Source organism: Sorex fumeus, unplaced genomic scaffold (genome assembly GCF_029834395.1).
Source record: "Sorex fumeus unplaced genomic scaffold, SorFum_2.1 ptg000005l, whole genome shotgun sequence".
Taxonomy (NCBI): Eukaryota; Metazoa; Chordata; class Mammalia; order Eulipotyphla; family Soricidae; genus Sorex; species Sorex fumeus.
In genome coordinates this window covers 3678209-3701926 of record NW_026606062.1, presented here as the reverse complement: position 1 = coordinate 3701926, position 23718 = coordinate 3678209, and the positions used below count along the sequence as shown (strand labels likewise).

Sequence of the window (23718 nt, the reverse complement as noted above, 5' to 3'; positions counted from 1 at the left end):
GGTGCACTCTGGCAATTGTGCCTGAGATGTGAGGCCAGGACATAAGGGTCCAGATGTCTGCTATATTGTAGAACGTGATTTGCAAATGGACCCAGGGTGCAAAACTTTGTTCCCTGGGTCTGGAGTACACTTGTGTGAATCTTTCTTCTTTCTCACTTGGTGAAACATCTGCTGATCTGTGAGGGACTCTGGGCTCTGCCTTGAATAGGGGTCCGTTTCCTAGAAACTGCACATCCCTGCAGCCTGGTGTGAGTGGACCACATAAATTCTGCTGAACTAAGGTTCTTACTATAGAGGAACAGCCTTGTTGTTTAGGGGAAGCCCAGCTGAGCAACGCAGGGGAGTCCCAGAGCCTGGGAGCTGTAAGCCCACATATATTTCAGGGTAATAACTCTCTAGGAATATGGAAGGTAGTATGGCGACTCCAGGAAGAAGCTCTATAGTACAAAGGAAGCATCTCATCACGCTCATCAGAATTCTGGTGACAGCAGAGAACGAAGTGCAATTCTCCTTTAAAATGTCAAAGTCTAGGGTTGGAGCAATAGTACAACAGGTAGGGTGTTTGCCTTCCACACAGCCAACCCGGGTTCAATTCCCAGCATCCCATGTGGTCCCCCGAGCACTGCCAGGAGTAATTCCTGAGTGCAGAGTCAAGAGTAAACCATGTGCATCACCAGGTGTGATCCAAAAGGCAAAACTAAAATAAAATACCATGGTCAGGGGCTGCAGCTATCGTCCAGTGTGCAGGGTGTTGGCCTTGTATGCCGCAGACTGGGGGTTGATCCCTGGTGCCTCATCCGGTTCCTTGCGCTCTCCAGGAGTGATCCCTGAGCTCGGAGCCAAGAGTCATGCCCTGAGCACATCCCAGTGTGGCTAAAAAAACAAAAAATTGCCCTGCCCAGTAATTGGTCGAGCCTCTAGCAGGAAACAGCGCAGTCTCCAACCTACTCTTTGCAGATGCTTTGAATCACCATCAACTCAGCAAGTAAACAGAGAGAGAGAGAGAGAGAGAGAGAGAGAGAGAGAGAGAGAGAGAGAGAGAGAGAGAGAGAGCGCCCAGGAGGAAGAAAGTCCCATGGACTGGGAAATAGAGGTCCCCCTGTCAGCTGTTCTTTCTGACCCCCCTAGTGCCCCACCAGTAGCCTAGCAGTGTTTGGGGTGCACAGAGCACCTTTGAAGAACAGGAGACCTTGTGCACTCCTCAGATGCACTCACCTGATGTTTCATGGGAGTTGGGGGGGGGGTCTTGGGCCCAGGGGGGCTGTGGGTTGACATTCATTCCTGGTGAACATTCCCAGTGGCCTCGTAAGCGCATCACTATCTGAGTCTAGTTCCTAGGGCAGTTTGTTGGGATCGTTTCTAACCCCCTTCCCTCTGCCCCGCCCCCCCCCCCTGCTCAGAGGCAGTGCTCAGGGAAGTAGTAGTACTTCCAGCCTGGTGACTCCTTTGGGGCAGCGCCAGGATTACTACTGAGCCCATAGAAATGAGGAAAGAGACCCCAGCAACCCAGAGAGGGAGGGGGGCTGGCACAGAGGCCATGGGAGGGAGAGAGATAGAATAGGAAAGGAGCGAGCATCCCACGGAGTCAGCCCAGCAACTCCAGAGCCTTCTGGGGCGCTGTCCGCGGTTCCCACACCGTGAGCACCGCGGCGCTGAGCTGGTGTTGTGATTCAAAGTGGGAGAGCCGCCCTCGGACCACCTGGATCGAGGAAGGTGGCATAGGCGCATCCCCCTCCGTCTCAGGGTTCGACCCTTCCCGATGCACCATCTTCCTCTCTGAGCAAAAATGTTCTGGTGTCACGGAGGGCTCTATGACAAGCAGATGAACTTAAGCAATACTCTGTCACCACCGCAGCCCTGTCCTTGCATGGACAGCTCTGTCCTCTTTTAGCAACACTTTTGGGCGTTGGTTTTTATAACTCCTCCTGAGACATGCCCCCCACCCCTGACCTCTCCAGGGATGGATGGGTGCTTAAGGGGTTTAAGTGCTTCCGTAGCGACACCTAGTGGCCACCTTCTTGAATTACAATCCAACGGGAGGCGGGAGGAGAGAGGGGCCCCTTCAAGCTTCCGAATCTTTTAACTCTAGATTTGACCCAGCAATACCACTTCTGGCAGTATATATCCCAGAGAGGCAAACAAAGTATAGTCGAAGCGACATCTGCACTTGTTTGTTCATTGCAGCACTGTTTACAATAACCAGAATCTGGAAAAAACCTGAGTGCTCAAGAACAGATGACTGGTTAAAGAAACTTTGGTATATTTACACAATGGAGTACTATGTAGCTGTTAGAAAAGATAAAGTCATGGAATTTACATACAAGTGGTACTACATGGAAAGTATCATGCTGAGTGAAGTGAGTCAGAAAGGGAGGGATAGACATAGAAGGATTGGATTCATCTGGGGAACATAAAGTAACAAAATGGGAGACTAACACCCAGGAGTGGCTGAGATTGGTACCAGGAATTTTGCTCCATGACTTGTGACTTGGAGGCCAGCCACACGTGCTAGGGGGAAAGGGAGCTCAGATAGAGAAGGGAGCACTAAATAAAGGGTGTTGGGAGGATCCTCCCAGGATGGGAGAAGCATGCTGAAAGTAGACTATAGACCGAACATGATTGCCACTCAAGGCCTCTCTTGCAAACCACAGGACCCAAAAGAAGAGAGAGAGAACAAAAGGGAATTCCCTGCCACAAAAGCAGGGTAGGATGGGGGAGATGGTGGGGTGGGAGGGATACTGGGATCCGTGGTGGTGGGAAATGGGCACTGGTGGAGGGATGGGTACTTGATCATTGTATAACTGAAACCCAAGCACAAACATTTGTAAGTCTACTACTATACCTCATGGTGTTTCACTAATAAAAATTTTTTTAAAAAGAAATCTTCATGGACTCCCCGAGTACATATTTCGAATGAGCACTGTGTAATGCAGGGGTCAAGATGCTGTTAGCAGACATCACCCCAAGTGGTTAATTAGGATGGGGCTAAGATGAGAAGTAGAAACGGTGAGTTCACAATTGCTCTGACTTAATCTACAAAAGGGGTAGGGGAAGGATACGCTTAAATAACCCCCTGCTTCTTCCCCCAGTACATTAAATGAGCAATTTCTTTGTCTCAAGGGAGGGAGGTAGAAAAGCACATGGCATGATATAATAAAAGCATCTTTTGGGTCTATTTGCCCAATTCATTCTTTCAACAAGGTATCCATGAGCAAATCAACTAGCAAACACTTCTTTCTGTTTCTTGGTACTGATCTGGCTCCCCAGGAGAGAGAAGAGAAAGTGGTTACAAAGAAATGTGACAAGATGTATATTTGTGCTTGTCTATCTCCCTGTCTCTCTTCCAGTTCTTGGAAAGCTAAAGTCCCTGTGGGTTTTTATTTTTTTTTGTTCTTGTTGTTCATTTCCCACAGGGTTAGCCCCCTACCCCACCCCCACTCCCCTGGGCAGCAAATCAGTGGCGATGGAAAGACTGACTTCAAGAACTGGGTTTAGAAACACCGAACTGCCAACAATTTTCTCTGTTGGCCTTGCCCTGCTTGGGAGCTGTTAAGATGATTAGCAAGGTTTAAGGGTTTCAAAGAATGTTCTGGTCTTAGAGACACAGTGGGCCTGCCACACTGTCCATTTGGTGGGGGGCCGGGAGATTTCCTGTTTGTCTTTTGTTTGGTTCAGTGTTTTGGCTTTGGGGTCACACCCAGCAATGTTCAGGGATTACTCCTGGCTCTGCTTTCAGAGATCACGCCTGGTGTTGCCCAAGGGACCATCAGTGTTGCAGGGATGGAAATGGGGCCAACTACATGCAAGTCAAGCGCCTACCCATGAGCTCTCTCCGTCCCTCACTCTGTCCTTGCTGGTCCCGTACAGCAGGTCTGAGAGTTCCCTGCTCCTGTAACCTCTGTATGCTGCAGAGAACTCACTGGTGACACGGGCTCTGCGAGGTCTCTGAGTGGAAAGAGGTGACCTAGGGGTGGGGAGGGGAGGGAGTTGTGCCCATGGCATGCAGAGTCCTCCTCAGCTGAGACATCTTAGGATTTAGACTGATTTCTTTTCTTTTTTTTTCCTGAGTTGTTATTTAAAATTTTTTTAAATTTTATTTATTTTTATTGAATCAATTATTGAGATACAGTTACAAAGCTTTCATGTTTGAGTTTCAATCATACAATGTTCAAACACCCATCCCTACAACAGTGAACATTCTCTACCACCAATGTCCCCGCTATCCACCCCCCCTTTCCGACCTTCCCCCTGCCTCCATGGCAGATAATTTCCCCCATACTCTTTCTCTACTTTTGGTATTATGGTTTGCAGTACTGATAAAGAGAGGCCATCATATTTGGTCCTTTATCTACTTTCAGCACACATCTCCCATCACGAATGATCCCTCCAACCGTCATTGACTAAATAATCCCTTCCCTATTCCAGCTGCCTTCTCCCAAGGTTCATGAGGCAGGCTTCCAACTTTGGAGCCATCTTCCTGGCCCTTGGGTCTACCGTCCTTGGGTGTCAGTCTGCTATTACTTTGCTTTATATTCCACAAATGAGTGCAGTCCTTCTATGTCTGTCCCTCTCTTTCTGACTCATTTCACTCAGCATGATACTCTCCATGACCACCCACTTATAAGCAAATTCCATGACTTCATCTCTTCTAACAGCTGCATAGTATTCCATTTGTGTAGATGTACCAAAGTGTTAGACTGATTTCTGATGTCATCATCTCCCACCGAAAGTCACAAAACCCAGAGCAGATCTGGGCACACAGGGGACAAAGAGAGTCACGGGCTCTGTGTGGAAAAGTCAGCCTCTGCTTTGGGCTTCTCCGCTGTCCGCTAGATTTTCTAGCCTAGATCCACTCCAATGCGCCCTGTCCATCTTGATATGGCTCATGGGTGGAGGGGGGCTGTGTGGTTAGACATGGAGCACTGATTTTTTTTTTAAAAAATGGGTTTTTAACTATTAGTCAGGGCCGGAGAGCTAGCACAGCAAGTAGGACATTTGCCTTGCACATGGCCAACCTGGGTTTGATCCCCAGCATCCCATATGGTCCCTCACGCACTGCCATGAATAATTCTTGAAATTCTTGAGTGAAGAGCAAGGAGTAACCCCTGTGCATTGCCGAGTGTGACCCAAAAAAGCAATAAATAAATAAATAAATAAATAAAATAAATCCTATTAATCAAATGATCCTTAGTTAGAGAAATATCTTTTGGGGGTGGGGGTGGGGTTGTGGTTTACTCCGCCATCCTGATGTCAATTCTATTATAGCCCTATAAATAAGGAAGCTTATTTGTAATTTACCTCTTTTTCTGAGCCTGTTTTATGAAATAGTTGAATGAGAATGGTGTTACTCTCTGCATGGCTGCAGGTAAATTAGTCGCCCGAATTGCGTGAAAGAAACCATGTCTATTTCAAAGATGTGCACTGGGGAATGGCTTTGAGACTCTCTGGAAGATTTAGTTGTGTTATGCGAAGTTTAGTGTGTTTCTCCTTAAAATGTATTGGGGGAGCAGAGAGATAACAGAGGGTAAAACACTTGCTGACCTGGATTCGAACCCCAACATCCTCTGGAGTGGTCCCTGGCACAGAGTCAGGAGTTAGTCCTGAGCACAGCCAGGTGTGGCCTAAAAACAAAAGCCCAAATCCCAAATGTGTCCTGTGTGGGGTTAGGGGATATCGCGGCTTAGTCGGATACTGTGGTAAGCAGTTAGTAACTAGCAGGACAGCTTGGCAAGCGGCCACAGGATTCAACCCCCAGCATCCAAGGCCACATCACTGGTCCAGGCCTGGAGGTGGCCAGGCATCACCCACACTATAGCATCGGACGCCTTCATTGAGCTACTAACAACCTGGCCAGCCAGGGAAGGGCGAGGAAGGGTGGGGGTCAAGGGGCTCTCTAGTCTTCCACATACCTCTTGGGAACCCCCCAATAGAATCTTATGGTAAAACACCCATAAATATGAAATCCCCCCCGCCCCACTCACGATTTAAAAAAAAGGCCGGAGCTTTCCCCAGCTGCCAAGTGCGGGCATTTCCTTTTTTCTGATGGGACCGAGCAACGGTGGTCCTGGTATTCCGTGCGGTTGGCACATGGGCATCAGTGTGGCTGCTGGCACTCACGGGGAGCCCCGGGGGCACCCCAGCCAGGACCATTGTCACTTGTCGGGATTTGCTTTCCTGGATGTGGAATCTGCGGAGATGCCAGGCGTGCTGCCAGCTGTGCCAGGAGAGCGTTTCTCCTTCACACTGCCCGGGGAGGATGTGGGGGAAAGGAGGATTTTATGGTGCCTTTGCTCACTCCGTGCCTCTCTCACCAGGGTGGCCTGGGCCACTTTCACTTGGTGACACCCTCAGACTCCAGACCATGCACTGATGGGTGTGGGACCACGGACATCCCTATAAGACGATCCTGCAAGTGACAGGGGACAGGAGTCCCCCTAGCAGTATTTTGGTGGGGGGTGCGGGGGCATCTAGTATTACCGTATCCATAACCACATCTACTTTTATTTCTTTTAAAAAGTGTCTTAGAGCAATAGCACAACAGGGAGGGCATTTGCCTTGCATGCCGCCGACTGGGGTTCGATTCCCAGCATGCCATATGGTCCCTCAAGCACCACCAGGAGTAATTCCTGATTGCAGAGCCAGGAGGAACCCCTGTGCATTGCCCTGTGCAAAGCAAAAAAAAAAAATGAAGTTCATGTCCAGACTGAATGGACTTTGGTCATTTTTACTGCTGAGTTGAAGCCTTCCGTTCATCCCTCACCCTATTCCCCAACCCCCAACCCCACCTCCAGCGCCCTGCACCCAACTTCCCATTCTCTCCCTGGATTCCACACAGCTTGTCCCCACTGGAATACATTCAAAAGATTTATAGCCAGTTAATTGACTGTCTCTTTCTCAATTACCCTTTTATGTTCCAACGTGCATTTTGTTGTGTTTCTAAATAATACATTGTTGTACAGTATAGCACTCGCGAAAGGTAATTTGAAGCATTTCATATAAATTACATGCGAGATGAAGAGATAATTCCCAAACTTAATGAAAAGGCAGTTATTACTTGAACCTTGTATTTAGGGAAAGTGGGTGCTGTTAACTTACATTAATTAATCTTACCAAGAATGATTGATTCACATAGATTTTTTTTAACAAAGGTCAGTGGAAGTCATTATTTATTCTTACTTCCCGTGTTATAATTTAACATTTCTTCAGTAATTTAAGTCATTGAGAGAGCCTCACATAGCCCCAAATGCTTATATATTTTTTATTTTATTGTTCACGTATTTTATTTCTGCTTTTTATGTAATGCATTTGTACATCTAAACTTCCTTGAAAATTCTAAGCTTTTAGCCATTTTGTGGCTAATCAGTAAACAATAGCCATTATATTTTTTAAAAGAGAGAAGGAAAAGGAAACTACAGAGAGTATAATTTGTTTGTAACATTTCAGCCGACGTTGTAGGTTGCCAACCGTATTTGTCAAATCAATATCTTCATGCTGAGAGACACAAGACTTTATCCTTTTCCTGTAGGTTACATTCCTCAATGGCAAAAAGGTCCTCACGGCAATAGAGTGTGATACCGTCCCTACTGCCTTCACTCATGCATAACATGGCAAATTGCCACTTCTTCTCTCTCTCTTTTTTTTTACTTTTTGGGTCACACCCAATGGTGGTCAGGGGTTACTCCTGGCTCCGCATGCAGAAATTACCCCTTGCAGGACTCAGGGGACCATATGGGATGCTGGGGATCGAACCCTGATTAGCCTTGTGCAAGGCAAATGCCCTACCCGTTGTACGATCACTCCGGCCCCCTTTTTACAAAGAAATATAATTTTAGAGATGTCTATTTTTCAACATTCCCATAGAAAATATTGACCCTGTTTCTCTACAGATGAGATCACAGGGTCTATTGCTTGCTTTTTCTGATTTAGCAACTATTTCTTATACATTGAGTATAGTGCTCAAAATAGCATTATTGTGTTAGGTACTGAGCTCAATACTCTGTACATCTTCATTTTTAACTAGAGAAAATAAATGCAAGTTTATTAACATGTGGATGCATGGGAGACACGAATGGGAAAGAAGTAGGTCCCCAAGTTGACTTTGAATTCAGGCTTAAATACCTTCTCCTTCTTTTTTAAAGTTGGAGATTACAATAATCAATGCTTATAGTATTGATGCGCAGATATTCCATCAGCAGTTCACCACAATGAACGTGCCCAGACTTCTGTCCTTTTATCACCTCTTGTCTAACCTACATCATGTCTACTTTGCCTCCTCGCTAACCTCTTCCTTCCCCCACTGATTGGTAATCTTGGGTTTGTAATCCACAGCCAAGGATTTGTCATTATTCATTACTTTCTGTTCTCTTGTTTCTCTGCTTAGCACAGAGGAGAGAGATTATCCACTATTTGTCCTTCTCTCACTTATTTTGCTTACCACAGTACTCTCTGGCTCCATGCAAACTTTAGTGAACTATAAAATTTCATCTTTAGGGGTTTTCTTATCTTGGCTGTTGTACTAAGCACTACAATGAACATAGATTGCATATATTTCTTCAAATTAATGTTCTGGTGTTTGAGGAGTAGATGCTAAGAAGTGGATTCACTGGGTTATATGGAAGCTCTCTTGTTACATTTTTTTTTTTTTGAGAAATCGCCATACTATTTTTCCACAGAGGTTGAAACAGACAGAATTCCCACCAGCAGTGGATGAGTATTTTTTTCAGACTTGTCCTTTATCCACTTTCCTTGCTCTATTTCATTCATCCAGATCCTTTGCCATAGATTGCTCGATTTGCTCGAGCGGGCCCAGTAACGTCTCCATTGGAGACTTTGTTGTTACTGTGTCTGGCATATCCAATACTCTCGGTAGCTTGCCGGGCTCTCCGAGAGGGGCGGAGGACTCGAACTCAGGTCGGCCATGTTGGCTGCTTGCAAGGCAGACGCCCTACCCGCTGTGCTATCGAGTGTATATAAATCTGAGGATTCATCTCTGGGCTCTCCATTCTATTCCATCGGTCTGGGAGTCTCTATTTCAGTGCCATGCAGTTTTAATGATTATACCTTTATAGTATATTTAAAGTCAGGAAATATAATTCTTCCGATTTTATTTTTTTCTCAGAATAGTTTTGACCATTCGGGGAGTTTTGTGATTCCAGACAAAATTTTTTTTGGTTTGTTTTGTTTTTAAGAAGTTTTATTGGATCACTGTGAGATACAGTTACAAACTTGCATTATTATATTTCAGTCACATAATGCTTAAGCACCCATTCCTCCACCAGTGCCCGTTCTCCACCACTACTGATCCCAGTATCCCTCCCACCCCCATCCTCCCATCCCACCCTGCCTCTGTGGCAGGGCATTCCCTTTTGATCTCTCTCTCCTTTTGGGGCTGTGGTTTACAAAAGAGACAATCATGTTCGGTCTATAGTCTACTTTCAGCATGCATCTCCCATCCTGGGACGATCCTCCCAACACCCTTTATTTGGTACTCCCTTCTCTATCTGAGCTGCTTTTTCCCCTAGCATGTGCGGCTGGCCTCTAAGACATGGAATAAACCTCCTGGTACTTATCTCGGCTATTCTTGGGTGTTAGTCTCCTATTTTGTTACTTTATGTTCCCCAGATGAGTGTCGTCTTTCTATGTCTGTCCCTCTCTTTCTGACTCATTTCACTTACTATGATACTTTCCATGTAGTACCACTTGTATATAAATTTCATGACATCAGCTTTTCTAACAGCTACATAGTACTCCATTGTGTAGATGTACCAAAGTTTCTTTAACCAGTCATCTGTTCTTGGGCACTCAGGTTTTTTCCAGATTCTAGCTATTGAAAACAGTGCTGCAATGAACAAACAAGTGCAGATGTCGCTTCGACTATACTTTTTTGCCTCTCTGGGATATGCCAGACAAATTTTAATAGAGTTTGTTCTCCATTCTTGAAAATTGTCATTGGGGTTTTGATGGGCACGACACTGGCGTGACAAGGTGCTGCTGGCCCTCGGGGTGGGGCGGGACTTGAGATGCAGGAGGCTGACAGCAGAGCCTGGACACTCAGTCACTCTTTCCTGAACAGGTTCAGCTGAGATGTCTCTCCTCCATCTTCATCTTACACACTTCTCTCAGACCTCTTGCTTCCCCGCCATGCCCTGGGGCCCACCAGCCTCTGAATCTCTGTCAGTGGACTATTTCCAAGTCCCAGAAGCCCACCAGGCAGCAGACACTGCCCACCCACCCACCCACCCACTCACTCACCAACCCACCAGAAGTGCTTCCTCTCCCATGAGGTAAACATCCTGATACCCATGCCCACGTGTGAGAAAGTTCCAAGGTGTATCACTCTACTTGAGCTCAGGGTTCAACTCCAGCTGTCCATGGCGACTCCTGGCATTGTGGCAGAGCTTTCTCCAACACCTTCCCTCTCTGAATCGCCGCCGTGCCCCTTCACCTCATCTCCTTCCTGCTCAGTCAATCCTTTGAAACACCTGGTCTAAAGTTTTCCTTCTCTGGCTCACACAGTGTATGAAGCTTCCATGGTTTTCTCAGTCTGTCTCATTTGGACACAGTTCCCCACCCTGCTGCCCTTCTGTGTAGAAGCCTGGGGCAGGAAAGAAGCACAACAATCTCAGGGAGGGCAGCCCAAGTGCAATCCAGGATTGGGTCCGGTCCCACATCTGTTTCTCCCTTGTGGGGTGCACTCAGACCCTTCATTCTTAGAGGGACTGGTTACAGGAGAAGCATGGGGGCTCCAGTGAGGAGCTGATCTGGGGTGCGGTGGCAAGGTGCTGGATTCAGATACTCCCCCTGGTCCTTCGTGTGGAGCTTTGTTCATGGGATCACATGACACTGGATACCCCAAACAGTGGTGCCACTGTCATCTGGGGTCACGCTGATCTTGTGCTGAGTGACACATTTGATAGCAACTGCATCTTTTGTAAAGATACAACTTTTAGATAGATTGGGTTCCAAACCCAATACTTCCTCTTGGGCCCCACATTTGTTTTGCGTTTTTGGGGGGTGGGTCACCCTCGGCGATGCACAGGGGTTACACCTGGCTCATGCACTCAGGAACCACTCTTGGCGATGCTCAGGGGACCATATGGGATGCTGGGAATCAAATTCGGGTCGACCGCATGCAAGGCAAATGTCCTACCCTCTGTGCTAATCCTCCAGCCCCATTGGACCCCACATTCATAAGGGGCTGCCCTGTCCTCATGATTGTGGTCCTATGAATGCTTTCGACTGGACACTGGGCACTCAGCATAGGCTGGAGAAGTACACGGTCTGGTCTGAGCAGGTGTTTCCTGAAATCCACCCACATTTCTGTTCATGCAGAGCCTTACTCGGTCCACAATGACTGTGAATGAAGCTCTTCTTTTCAAGAGGCCTGACCTCTTTAAGTGCCCTAGAGTAAGCTCTGGAGTGACTGTCCCTGGGTCCCCCTCTGCCCTTCCCACAAAGCCCACGCTGCCCTTTGCTCCCCATGACACTGCCTCCTCATTACGGAAATCTCCCCCAGGTTGTCCCTTCATATGATAAGCTCACTGTTCCCTGCAGAAAATAAGCTTTCAATCTCTGCACCTTGTCTTCACTGGAGCTGATGTTTGAGAAAGGGTAGGATGATGGTGGTGGTCTTGTGCTGGGTTGGAGAAGAAAGGGTGCACTGGGTTGGAGGGATAGTACAACGGGGAGGGTGTTTGCCTTGCACACAGCAGACCCAGGTTCCATCCCCGTCATCCCATATGGTCCTCAGAGCTTCTAGGAGTCATTCCTGAGTGCAGAGTCAGGAGTTACCCCTGAGCATCACTGGGTGTGCCCCAAAAAGCCAAAAAAGAAAATAAAACGTAAATAAAGGATCTATTGTCTCATGACAACTGTGACTAGAGTCAAAGTCTTAAAAGCTGTTTCTATCAAATCAGGGGTGTAGATATGTGTACTCTTGAGATGCGTTCTTTAGTACTTTCATAACTAATGCTGAGATGTGTACTGGTGCTCTGTTGGCTTTTGGAGAAGTCCGTGTTCTCTCTTGAGCACGTTACTCTCTTTCCCTCTCTATCTCATCCTCTTCCCCTTCCTCAAAAACCTCCAAATAAAATCTGTTTTTTCTTCACTGCACATCTTCTCCTGAAATTCTTTACTGAGAGGAAGGCAAGGACCCAAAAATCCTGGACTAAGCCTATGACTGGCTGTCGTTTCCTGCAAAAAGCAATTCCTCCCTCCAGTCTGAATCCATGGCTCCCAAGAAATCAAGTGATGGGGATTAACTCCTATGACGCACAGAACAAGTGGGCATCAGGTGTGGCTGATTGCTACCTACTGGGGCTGGCAGGACTTGAGGTTCTTTCTGTGTGGGGGCTTGGAGCGGACCTTATAAATCCTAGACTTCCCAGCTGGCCCCCAGGTAGCAGAGGTGGATCAGGAGAAAGTGGCCATCTCTCTCCTCTCTGATTCAAATTCAGCACCCACTGGCATCAAAAGTTCAAAACTCATATTTTCAACCATACTGGGTAGAGTGTGTCTGAAGAGAAGGACATCTGCTGGACCCCTGAACCATGGTTCTATGCTCTTTATTGGATCTATACTCATTTTGTGGACCTGTGCTCATACAGTGGCTCTGTGCTCATTCTGTGGGTCTAAGCTTATTCAACGAACCTGAATTCAGTTATGGATCTGAGCTCATTCAGGGGATCTGCTTATTCTGTGGATCAGCTCACTCAGTGGATCCGCTCATTCTGTGAATCTGTGCTCATTCTGTGGCTCTGTGCTTGTTCTGTGGTTCCGCGCTCATGGGTAGACCTACACGCATTCACTCCAAAGCACATGCCTAGAGCTAAAGGCTGAGTGGTGAGACAGGAGAGAGGCCACTCTGTGCTCTCCGGATCTGATGCAGTATCTGATCAGAGAGGCAACCAGTGGTCTGATGAGCAGACGCACGACTTAGATAGATGGATACTGAGTTGCCGAGCAGGAAATGGAGGTGAGGTACTGGCTGGGTTGAAAGGGGCACCAGTGGGATGATTCTGCTTCCTAAGGGGGGGATTCTAAGCGTGTGAGGGGAGGAGCGGGTCTTCAGAGGACAGAGGAGTCCAGAAGTTGTGCCCAGGGTCCCAGGACGTGTCCTCTATATGTGGGGACCCCAGAGAGTGAGAGAGAGAGAGAGAGAGAGTATGTGTGTTTGTGGAATGGGAGAGGAGATGATAATAACAATGGCACGGCTGCCAGGAAAGTTGGGGCACACCCTGCAGGGCTGGGAAGGTGAAGAGCACCTGGTTTTATCTACATGCAGTGGGAAGGTTGCCAGGTGGTAAAAACAGGGCCTGAGGGCCACATGCTTTGTGAAATGAGTCAGAGCAAAAACAAAGGCTCAAGCATAGCATCTGTAGCATGAAGAGAAAGCAAACAGAGAAACTGTGTGACACAAAACAAGCACAACCTAGAGACGGCTTTTGCCTTGCATATGGCCTAACTGAGTTTGATCCCGGACACCCCATATGGCTCCCTGAGCACCACCAGGAGTGATCACTGAGCACAGAGCTAGGAGGAAGCCCTGAGCACAGTTAGGTGTTCCTCCACCTCCACCTCCAAAGAAACCAAAAAAAAAAAAAAGTATCAGATTTTGAGACCCTTTGGTCACTAGAAGGGAAGGTAGCAAAGGGTAATTAGGGTAAAAGACAATTGTATGGTGAAGAAGAAAATTGGATCATCAGTGGTGAATGTAGTGTGGTCTATATTCATATAGAGATTTACTTATTCATTTGTTTGAAGTGATGTCACATTAGGATGCAGTATATGCTTCAGGTGCGCCTCACATGATTTGCTTTTAAGAATGCACATCTGAAACATGTAGAATGTTGTAGCACAATGTCACCTGATCTTTTTTTTTTAAGGAAAAAGTATAATGGTCTGTTCTCGGGGGATATTTGTGTTTGGGGGGAGGGGATTCACTCTCAGCATGGTGCTCAGAGAACCATGCAGTGCTGAGTATTGGCCCAAGTTTCCCGCATGCAAAGCCTTTGAACTATATCCCTGGCCCTCTGACTTCTTTTCATATTGTTTTGTTTTTAAGGATTGTTTTGTAGGGGAGGCTTGGGGAGGGCAGAGGAAGAGGGTGGACCACTTAGGAACGATAACTTCAGTGACACTGGTTGTCACCATGGAGATGGGAATTGGGTGAGTTTCAGCTCTATTTCAGAAATGAAAAGCTAGAAAGTGATACTGGGGGAAATGTTGGTGTAGCCAAAAGATAAACATTAAAGTTTCCTCTCCAGGATCCAGTCTGGGTTACATGGGTAGATAGGGAAGGTAGATAGAGAATCAGGTTTGGGGGTGAAGGATTCACAATGGGATTTTTTTGAGCTGGGGAGACCATTGTACGGAAGGAGATGTGAAGAGGCAGCAGGAAGTTAGAGTCTAAGATGAAACTTGCAAGTAGAGAACACAATCTATGACATCATGAAGTTTACCATCTCCATCCTTCAGGGAGCCTGGATGTAGGCACTGTGCATGGGGGGTGGGGTGTCTGGGAGAGAACAGGGCCATGAATGCATGGGGTGGTGGGATCATGTGTACCCAAAACCACACAAAGCCTCACTTCCTTCTCCCAGAGCAGGAGGAATCAGGAGACTCAGGGGTGCTTCATAAGGAAGGTCCATAACTGAACATTCAGTTGGTGACTGCATTCATCTTAATGCAATGAAAGAAGAGTGCAAAGGAAGTAGGGCAGCCCGCATTTCTCTGTGGAAGCGTTCCCGTCCAGGACTCAGTGCACATGTCGGGGGAGGGAGAGAAGGGAGCTCTTCTCCCAAAGTAAGGAGTAACTTTTTCATTTATGAAAAATTGGATTGCAGCTATGTAATGTGACCTGGCAAGCCTTGTTTCAAATTATAAATAAAAATTAAGTCAACGTTTCTTTAAAAAAAAAAAGGAATTTTCCCCTAAAGGGACTGACACATCATGAGCCAAGAGTGAATAAAATCTAGTCATTCCCCCACCAATGTGTCATAATACTATGATAATAAGACTTTTTTTTTACATATCCTTGCTTCACTAACCAACTCATCATTTATAAGTTTCATTGGCAGGAGGAGAATAATAGAATCATCGTAAGTTTGCTGAAGTATGTCTGTGCAAATGCTATAATTCCTATCTTTCGTCCCACTAAATTTAGATTCCCACAGGTGATGTAACTCTTTCTAATTTTGTAATTCATGAATCCTTTGTGAAATAGGTTTGCTTGGTCCTCATTCCCCAGGCTTTACTGAGACATGACACTGTCTGAACAACACACTTCAAACACAGTTATAATCTTTTCTCATAGGGTCGACCAGGACCACCAGGGCCACAGGGTCCGATAGGATCCCTGGGACTGCCAGGACCCATTGGGATCCCGGGAGAGAAAGGGTTGAGAGGTGACAGTGGCCGCCCAGGAGCAGTGGGGGACAGAGGAGACAAGGTAAGATTCCTCAGTGAATTCTTCACCAGCACGGCTATGTCCAGGTTGGGTCTTCACAGGAAGCACTGATAGTGCCCTATCATAAGTAAAATCCAAACTTTTCTTGTAGGATCAGCCCTCTCTCCTGCCCCCTTTCCAGAGGACCATGCATGCCTAGAAATTTCTCTATGCTCACAAATGCACAAGGACACCTAGTCAGGTCTGCTAGGAATCCCTGGGTCTCTTAAAAACCTAAGGATATTATAGCTCCATGCCAATCAACAATATGGTTGAGTTGAGATCATTCTGCATTTTTATGTAGATTGAACTTATTCTCCTTAAAGTCTGCCATGTTCTATTAAATATGAATAACTTTGGTATTCCTCCTCAAGTTTTTTGTGGTTTTTTTTCTTTTTTTTGGGGTCATACCTGGCAATGCACATGGGGTTACTCCTGGCTTATGCACTCAGGAATTACTCCTGGCAATACTCGGGGGACCATATGGGATGCTAGGGATTGAACCCGGTTAACAGTGTGCAAGGCAAATGCCCTACCCACTGTGCTATCGCTCCAGCCCCATTCCTCAACTTCTTGTAGTTCAAGTGGGAGAGAGAACAAGACTGTAGATTAGCATTTCTCAATAGGGGTCCACCTGGCCTAGGATACTCCAAAAGGCTCACAGATCAAAATTGTGTACGTTGACCATGGTATGAGAATAGGAGGTCAACTGGTACAGAAGGGGCCACAGAAAGAAGGCAATGTTGAAGGGCCCACAGCAGAGAAAGTTCTAGATTAATGTTTCTCAACTTTTCTCTAGTTGGCCACTCCTCTGTTTCCTTTATTTCTCTCTTCCCTCTGTGAGCCCTGCTCTGGCACCCAATTTACTTTATTTTTACCCATAGTTCCTTTTGAATAAATAACCTAGGACCCATGAGAGACCACATAGATCCCGGTTGAGAAAGGCTATCCTAGAGGACCTTCGTCTACATTTATTTTTGCATGGTTTCTCTGGGATTGTTTCCAGGAAGTTGAATTTTTGGCTCATAGAGAGTTGAATGTTTTCTCTAAATTGACACTGTCCAAGGTTTGGCTTCCTAAGACCCCCCAAGCAAAGTACAAAAGGCTGATTCTCAATGTTAGCATTTATGTTCACTGTTGTGAAACTGTATGACAATGATTGCTACATTTATTTATATATCATTATGTTTTAAAACAGATCAATTTACTAATTAAATAATTTAGTAACTTTTCTACCTTTGTTTTGGGTTTTTTTTTGTTTGTTTGTTTGGGGTTTTAGGGTCCAATTGGTGTCCCTGGATTTCCAGGTTTGGATGGTATACCTGTAAGTATCCCTCAATTTTCTCTGTTCTTTTTATGAAAGTGAGAGCCACTCAAAATGCTCAGAACACATAACTCCTTAAAATCATGTGTTCTATTCCTCTCTTTGTGTATATGTATATTTTTATGTATATATGCTCATACATATTCACATTCATATATATAACAAACATTTCTTATTTTGTCATCTAATTTTATGAAAGGTATGTTTGCACTGCAATTTTGCATAATGACTTTAAGCCTAAAACACTTAACTTAAAGGCTGATTTCCAGGCACATTTGAGAAAGGTCATTCTACAACATAATCTGGAAATACTGTGTCACATGCAATGTTCAAGAAATGCATATTCAGAGTGAAAGTTTTCCATTGTTGATGAATCTGAACATTATAAATAGACTTCAAAGTTTCTAAAAAAATTTTTTTAAGTTTTAAAAAAGGAAGGATTTGGCAACTTTACGATCATTATGATCTTTTTCTAAGGATTTCAATGAAAGTTCCCAGAGTCTTCCACATCAAATTAAAATTGGAGTATAGGAGATTTCATTTATTTTTATAATGCTGAGTACATTGCAGAAGTAAGCATTACCAGAGTAAACAAACCTGACACCATTGCCATAATTTGATTGCTATATCACCTAACTTCTATACTATAACATTCTTAGAATAAAAAGTTTCACTTCTCCATTTATTTCCTGCAGGGGCACCCAGGACCTCCAGGACCCAGAGGAAAGCCTGGCCCAGATGGCTATAACGGCTCGCGAGGTGATCCGGGGTTTCCAGGAGAAAGAGGACCTCATGGTGCAGGAGGACCCCCTGTAAGACACCCACAGCTTATTCTGTTGGGTCTATGGGAAAGGTCTTAGAAGAAAGCCCAGCTGGATCTGTCCAAGAAACCAAGTGACGTGTCCTGGGTTGCAGTGTCCAAAGGGGGAACTAGGGCAGGGTCAGGGAGTTGGGCAGATCCCAGAGCATGCAGAACCTTCCTGACAGTGGGGAAAGCAGAATTCTGATTCCCTAGCATTAAAAGCCCTGGATGGCTTTAAGAAGGAGATGATCTGCCAGGACTGATGTTCGTTCCAGGAAGGTGTTCCTGGCTGCAATATGGAGAATGAATAGCCAGGGAGAGAGAGGGAGCCCAAAGGCCTGTTAGCCAAATGGGCATTATGTATGGCATAGAGTCACTGCACACACACCACCCACTCCAGTCACCTCACACAAAAAGGGATTGAATGCAGGCAGTTGGCACTTCCTGTTAGGGATGAGAAGGGGGACCCCAGGATCACTGTGGACTTGTGATATCAGAGGGGCACAGTGAGCTGAGAAGTTGTTTCCATATTGCAGCCCAGCCTGGCAGCTGGGCAGTGCTGCAGAGCTGATGTCCTCTCCTCCACTTTCCTGCTCTCCAAGTCACCTGTTCCCCAACTTATTTGACCTTCTGCCCCCTTTCCAGAAAAAAAAGTCTTACAGAGCGCCCCCAAACTTGAAACCTTCTTTAAGAGTACAAAGTGAAAACAACCCCTTCCTCCAACTGCACCTGAAGCAGTGACCCTCTCCTGGGTCACCCCTGTGGGAAGTCAGTATCTCAAGGTGGTAACTGGACCACAGTGACCAACGGGGCTGGAAGATGCAGTTTTGAGCATTCTAGGCCTTAAATGCTTGTGTGGAGAGTTCTAAAAGGACGTCCAGAAACAATCTCGGGGAACACGAGAACATTTTATTGCTCTCAGTTTCCTCTTTCTTCTTCTTTCACTATTTCCTCTTTCTTCCACTTAAAGGCAGGAAATAATTTGTCCTTTTCAAACTTTTAGACTATTCATCTACATCTTCTCTTGCCCAGTTAAATACCATTTCCTAAGCTTCCTTCTGAAAGGTCTTATCTTTGTCTCAAAGTCATCCTGCTGTCTTCTTCATTTTCTATTTTTTCCCTAGTGAAACTGACCTAGTAAACACCACCCGGTAGAATTTCCATACTCACATTTTTCCTTGGGCATCAAGTCAGAACAAGTCCCAAGAACTGTTTGTTAAGCTTCTCAGCCTCACTTTCCCATGCAGCCACCTCAAGACCCAGGTGCCTTCAAGATGAACACATTTCTCAAGCTCTGCATAGTATATATGGGGACAGAGAGATGGTGCAGTAGGTAATGATCCCTGAGCCAACCTGAGTTCAATCCCAGGTACCATATACGGTTCCCTGAGCAATGCCAGGAGGAATTCCTAAACATAGAGCCAGGAGTAAGCCCTGAGCATCACTACTGAGAGTCCAAGTCCTTTCCTCCCCTCCTCACTTCTCTGCCCCCTCCACAAAAGAACTGCAGAGTTAACCCAATTTCCTTCTGCTACTGTCCATCAACATCCAGAAAAGCTGATTTATCTGATCTTTACTTGAACAGAGCACATAGTGTGACCACAACACTGCAGTTTGTCTCAACGGTCTTAGTAGAGCAGCTTCCTTTCCTTAGTCAGTTTCCTGCAAGCAGTGCTTGGCACAGTGCCATGATGTCCTCAGAACCATTGGCAAGCTGAAACCACACGAAACAACTTTGACACCAATTAGGTACATTCATATATGGCCTGTAAGAGGTTTTAACTAAAGGCTAGAGAGATAGCTCAGAGGGTTAGGTGCTTGTCTTGCATTCAGCCAGCCTGAGTTTGATCCCTGGCACTACACATGGTCTCTCAGCATCATCAGGAATGAGCCCTAAGCCACAAGTGAGCCCTGAGCACAGCTGGGTTTGGCCCCTCTGCCCCAGAAGGTTTTATAAACAATAGAAACATTACCATGTTTCATTATAAATATCCAGAGATTTTAGGTCATATTTTTAGTGCATTATAATGTAAAATGCTAAATACACTGAGAACTGGTCAAAAGTACTTGAAGCAGTACTTCTTTCTGTGGAATAATGATACAAAGGGAAGGCCCTGGGCTTTGGTGAATTGTCAGCTTCTTTTCTAAGCATTGGTCATCTGCCATTCTTGAAGAGCTTCTTTCCCATGACATTAGACCTGGGTTTCCTCTCTTGCACATCTTTATCTGTCTTGCCTCCATCTTTGTGTATTGCTAAGTATGTCTTCACCAAATCCCTACTGTGTGAAAGATGGCGGAGCCAACACTTCCAGTCACCTCAGTCTTCTCAACCCAGCTTATGTTCTCTGAGATTTTGCTCTGAGGATCACTTTTCATTTCCTTACTTCATTTGTACTCTGATGACTAGTTTCCTCTTTTCATGATATATTTAATTACTGATGTAATAGATGATTTCATCACTTTGTTTATTGTGGTTCCAGGGATCAAATCCAGGACCTCACATCAGCGAGGCTTATACCCTACTTCTTACCCAACTTTGCCCCTCAATCTTCTGTCTTCATGAAATATCATCAATTACATACTTTGTGATCTCTCTCTCTCTCTCTCTCTCTCTCTCTCTCTCTCTCTCTCTCTCTCTCTCCCTCTCTCTGTATGTGTGTGCGTACCTGTACTAACTGAGAAATGTCACCAAAATTTTGATAGGAGTGATACAGTTGGTCAGTTACTGATCCTGGTTTGCATTTGCTAAATAATCCATGAACCAATAAGATAATAATGAAGTAGTACACCCTTTGTGCACTTAATATCCAAGGTAATTGGAAACTTGAACCATTGTCTTGAAAATTAGTTCTACTTAATTAACTGTGGAAATTCATGTGTTTTAGAACTGTTGAAGCAAGACCTGCTGGATAGGCTAACCTGTTTTCTCAAGAAAATTGTTGACATAACGTATAAAACCATTAACTCTTTCCCAGAGAAACCAAGTCAGACTTTCTGCTAAAAGATTTTGATGTGAAGTCTGACCTTTGTAGGAGCTTGATGTAGGGGAAATTTTTATATGGAAACCAAGCTGAATGTATTAATATATGAAATAGGATATTAAGCTACTCAATAGGATAATTTTGAAGATATTAAAACAATGCAATGAGGTATTTTATTCACTTTTTTTTAAATACCCTGAATAAACTTGCAACTAATTTATGAAAACCATACAAAAATATAATTTTAAATGTAATCTTACAAAGGATACCTGGACTCCACTTTGAATACAAAAAGTATAATGGATAAAATCTATTTTAAAGGAACAATTCTAGAACATAAATTATTAACTGAAAATTGCAAAATTATTTTTTTAAGAATGATACATGTATAGTATGCCGTACTAAAGTAATTTACCTGCTCAATATTAGTAAGTCACTATAATATGTTAATAAATTTTAAATACAACCTATAAAAATACATATTCTATATTTATAGTATATAAATAATATAAATATATTAGTAGATAATTTATCTTTGAATATGTAATAGAACTTAACTAAATATTTCATAAAAATATACCACAGCCTAATAATAATAATAATTATAAAGAGAATATAGAAATCTCCACTGGTGAAACAAAAATATATTGGTAATTTTATTGATGAGTAACATTTCACATAGAAAAGAAATATAGAAGAGCAACATGCTGTTCCCCCTTCACTTAAATGAATATTTTATTTTCAGGGCCTTCCTGGAGAAAATGGAGAAAAAGGAGATTCTGTGTTCATTTTTGGTGCCATTAAAGGTATTCAGGTAAGCTTTATGGTCACAGTCAGTTGAAAATATAAAAAATACTATCTGTCTAAAGGATTCATTTGAAATGTCCCTGGGTCCTGCTTTATCAATACCCTGATTTTCTGTGATGCATCTTACTTGTGGAAGGCTTATGACTTTAGTTACTTTCACTGAAAAATCCCACCCCTCCTAATTATTCTTGCAGCATTGCTATGGATACATTTGTTCCTGGGTTGTTTTTGTTTCTGTTGGTACTGTTGACTTTTTACGACAGGTGAGACTGACCCGTACAGGTAAGATGCTAAACGCTGTCTTGGGCAATCCAATATAGTAGGAATCACCATATTATGGAAAGTACAAGAGCTTGACAATTATAGGACTTGAAAATTCTGAAAAGCTTGTAGCACCGTCCTTGGTAACTTAAACACTTTTGTGTTTTTAGTGAAGAATGAAATGCAGTATCTATAAACAAGTCTTGGATTACCGCCTAGTCTCTCTGGTATGAGTAGTCACGAATGAGCAGAGATCATTAGATATAAATCCTGAGGAGAGACAACTCATTTTGATGATGACATCATTTCTCATCACTAATCCGCCAGAGGGTGGATTAGTCTATAACAATTACATGAAACTTGTCTTGGATGGTTTCCTACTAAATCTTGAGTGCATGCTGCCCCAAGAATTCCTGAGTGGTGATATCTTTAGACTTTACGGTGTCTATTCTATCCGGGTCCATTCATACTTATAAAATGTCAATAAATGTGCTGAAATGGTGTGTTGATAAACATATTGGAGAAAGGGTTCTGACTGTATGAAATTGTGACTTTAAGTTTTCCCTGAGTTCTCTGAGCTTCATCTTTTTTTCTCAATCAAGAGGAAGCCATCTTCCCTCTTGATGCTGTTAAGATGAAGATAGAAAAATTTATATTCAGCACAGGGTAATCTACAACCCATTGCATACTGTTACTGTGGTGAATAGTTTTTGTAAATGTTCAAAAGAGAACAGGTAAGAAATTGGGACAGATAAATGTAAGTACTTCACCCAAAAGAGAAACTGGATCCCTGATTAAAGCGGTTTCCCACTCAGTAAGTTTTGAGAAACAGAGTCCGTGCAAGAAGTCCTTTAAGGAACCAGCATGATTGTATAGCAGGTAGAGCACTCGCCTTACACATGACCTGCCTGTATTTGATCCCAGGAGCACATATGGTCCCCTAAGCCCTGCCAGGAGTGATCCCTGAACACAGAGTCAAGAGTAAACCCTGAGAATTGCAGGATGTGGCCCCAAAACCCAACCAAGCAAACACACAGCGGTAGGGCGTTTGCCTTGCACGCAGCCAACATGGTCGACCCGAGTTCGATTTTTCCGCCCCTCTCGGAGAGCCCGGCAAGCCACCGAGAGTATCTCACCTGCACGGCAGGGCCTGGCAAGCTGCCCGTGACATATTCGATATGCCAAACACAGTAACAACAAAGTCTCCAATGGAGACGTTACTGGGCCCGCTCGAGCGAATCGATGATCAACGGGAGGGCCTTTACTTTACTTACTTTTAGTCTCTCTATGGCCATACCACCCTGCATTCACCTGATCTCATAAAAAAAGGTAGCTTTCACCCATTTGAAAGTCTATTATAAAAAAAAAGGAAATATCAAATATTGGTAGTTACACAGAAAAATTAGAACTTTGTACATCATTGGTTGGAATGTACAGCTGCTTTGGAAACCAGTATGATAATTCTTCAATAAATCTAAACTCTAATTCCCCCCTAAAATTGCATTTCTACATTCAGGTAGGTACCCAGGAGAACTGAAGGCAGGGCCTTAAGCATTCATTGTGAGTCCAAGTTCAAATGCACTTTATTCACAATAGTCAGTTGTGAATTGTAGAAGGCAGAAGGAAGCAAGAGTGTCCTATGGCAGGAAGAATGGATTAGTGATACCCATGGAGAACAATATTATTCAGCCTTAAGAAAGGAAGGGAGCTCTGATACACAATGCATCATGGATAAACCTTGAGGTTATTATAATTAGTCACCAAAGGAAAGTTGACACTTCAGTGAGGTTCCCAGGAGAGTCAAATCCATAGAGAACAGAATGGTGCCTGTCAGGGGCTGAGATGGGAAAGGACTAAGGGTACTGGTATTTCCCAGGGAACAGATTCCTCAGTGGAAGAGAGGAAAGCTGGAAATAGTGCTTAATGCCTCAGAGTTGTAATATCCTTTAAAATGGCACCAAACAAAAAACCCCATAATGCCCATAAGTAGAGAGAGAATCAGAGGGAAATTGTCTGCCATAGATGCAGGGGGAGGGGTGGGATTTTAGGGGGGAGAGGGGAGGGATACTGGGGACACTGGGGATGGAAAATGTACACT

The 23718-nt window shown here is 44.5% G+C and overlaps 1 protein-coding gene across 1 annotated transcript in view; it reads left to right on the top strand.

Moving 5' to 3' along the window:
* Window positions 1-23718, top strand: part of COL4A4 (collagen type IV alpha 4 chain) — a 131526-nt gene that overhangs the window by 8135 nt on the left and 99673 nt on the right. Inside the window, exons 4-7 of the mRNA XM_056121365.1 lie at window positions 15314-15448; window positions 16725-16769; window positions 17465-17581; window positions 21298-21366. Of these exons, the coding sequence (XP_055977340.1) occupies window positions 15314-15448; window positions 16725-16769; window positions 17465-17581; window positions 21298-21366 (366 nt within the window). The remainder of the gene's footprint in view (window positions 1-15313; window positions 15449-16724; window positions 16770-17464; window positions 17582-21297; window positions 21367-23718) is intronic.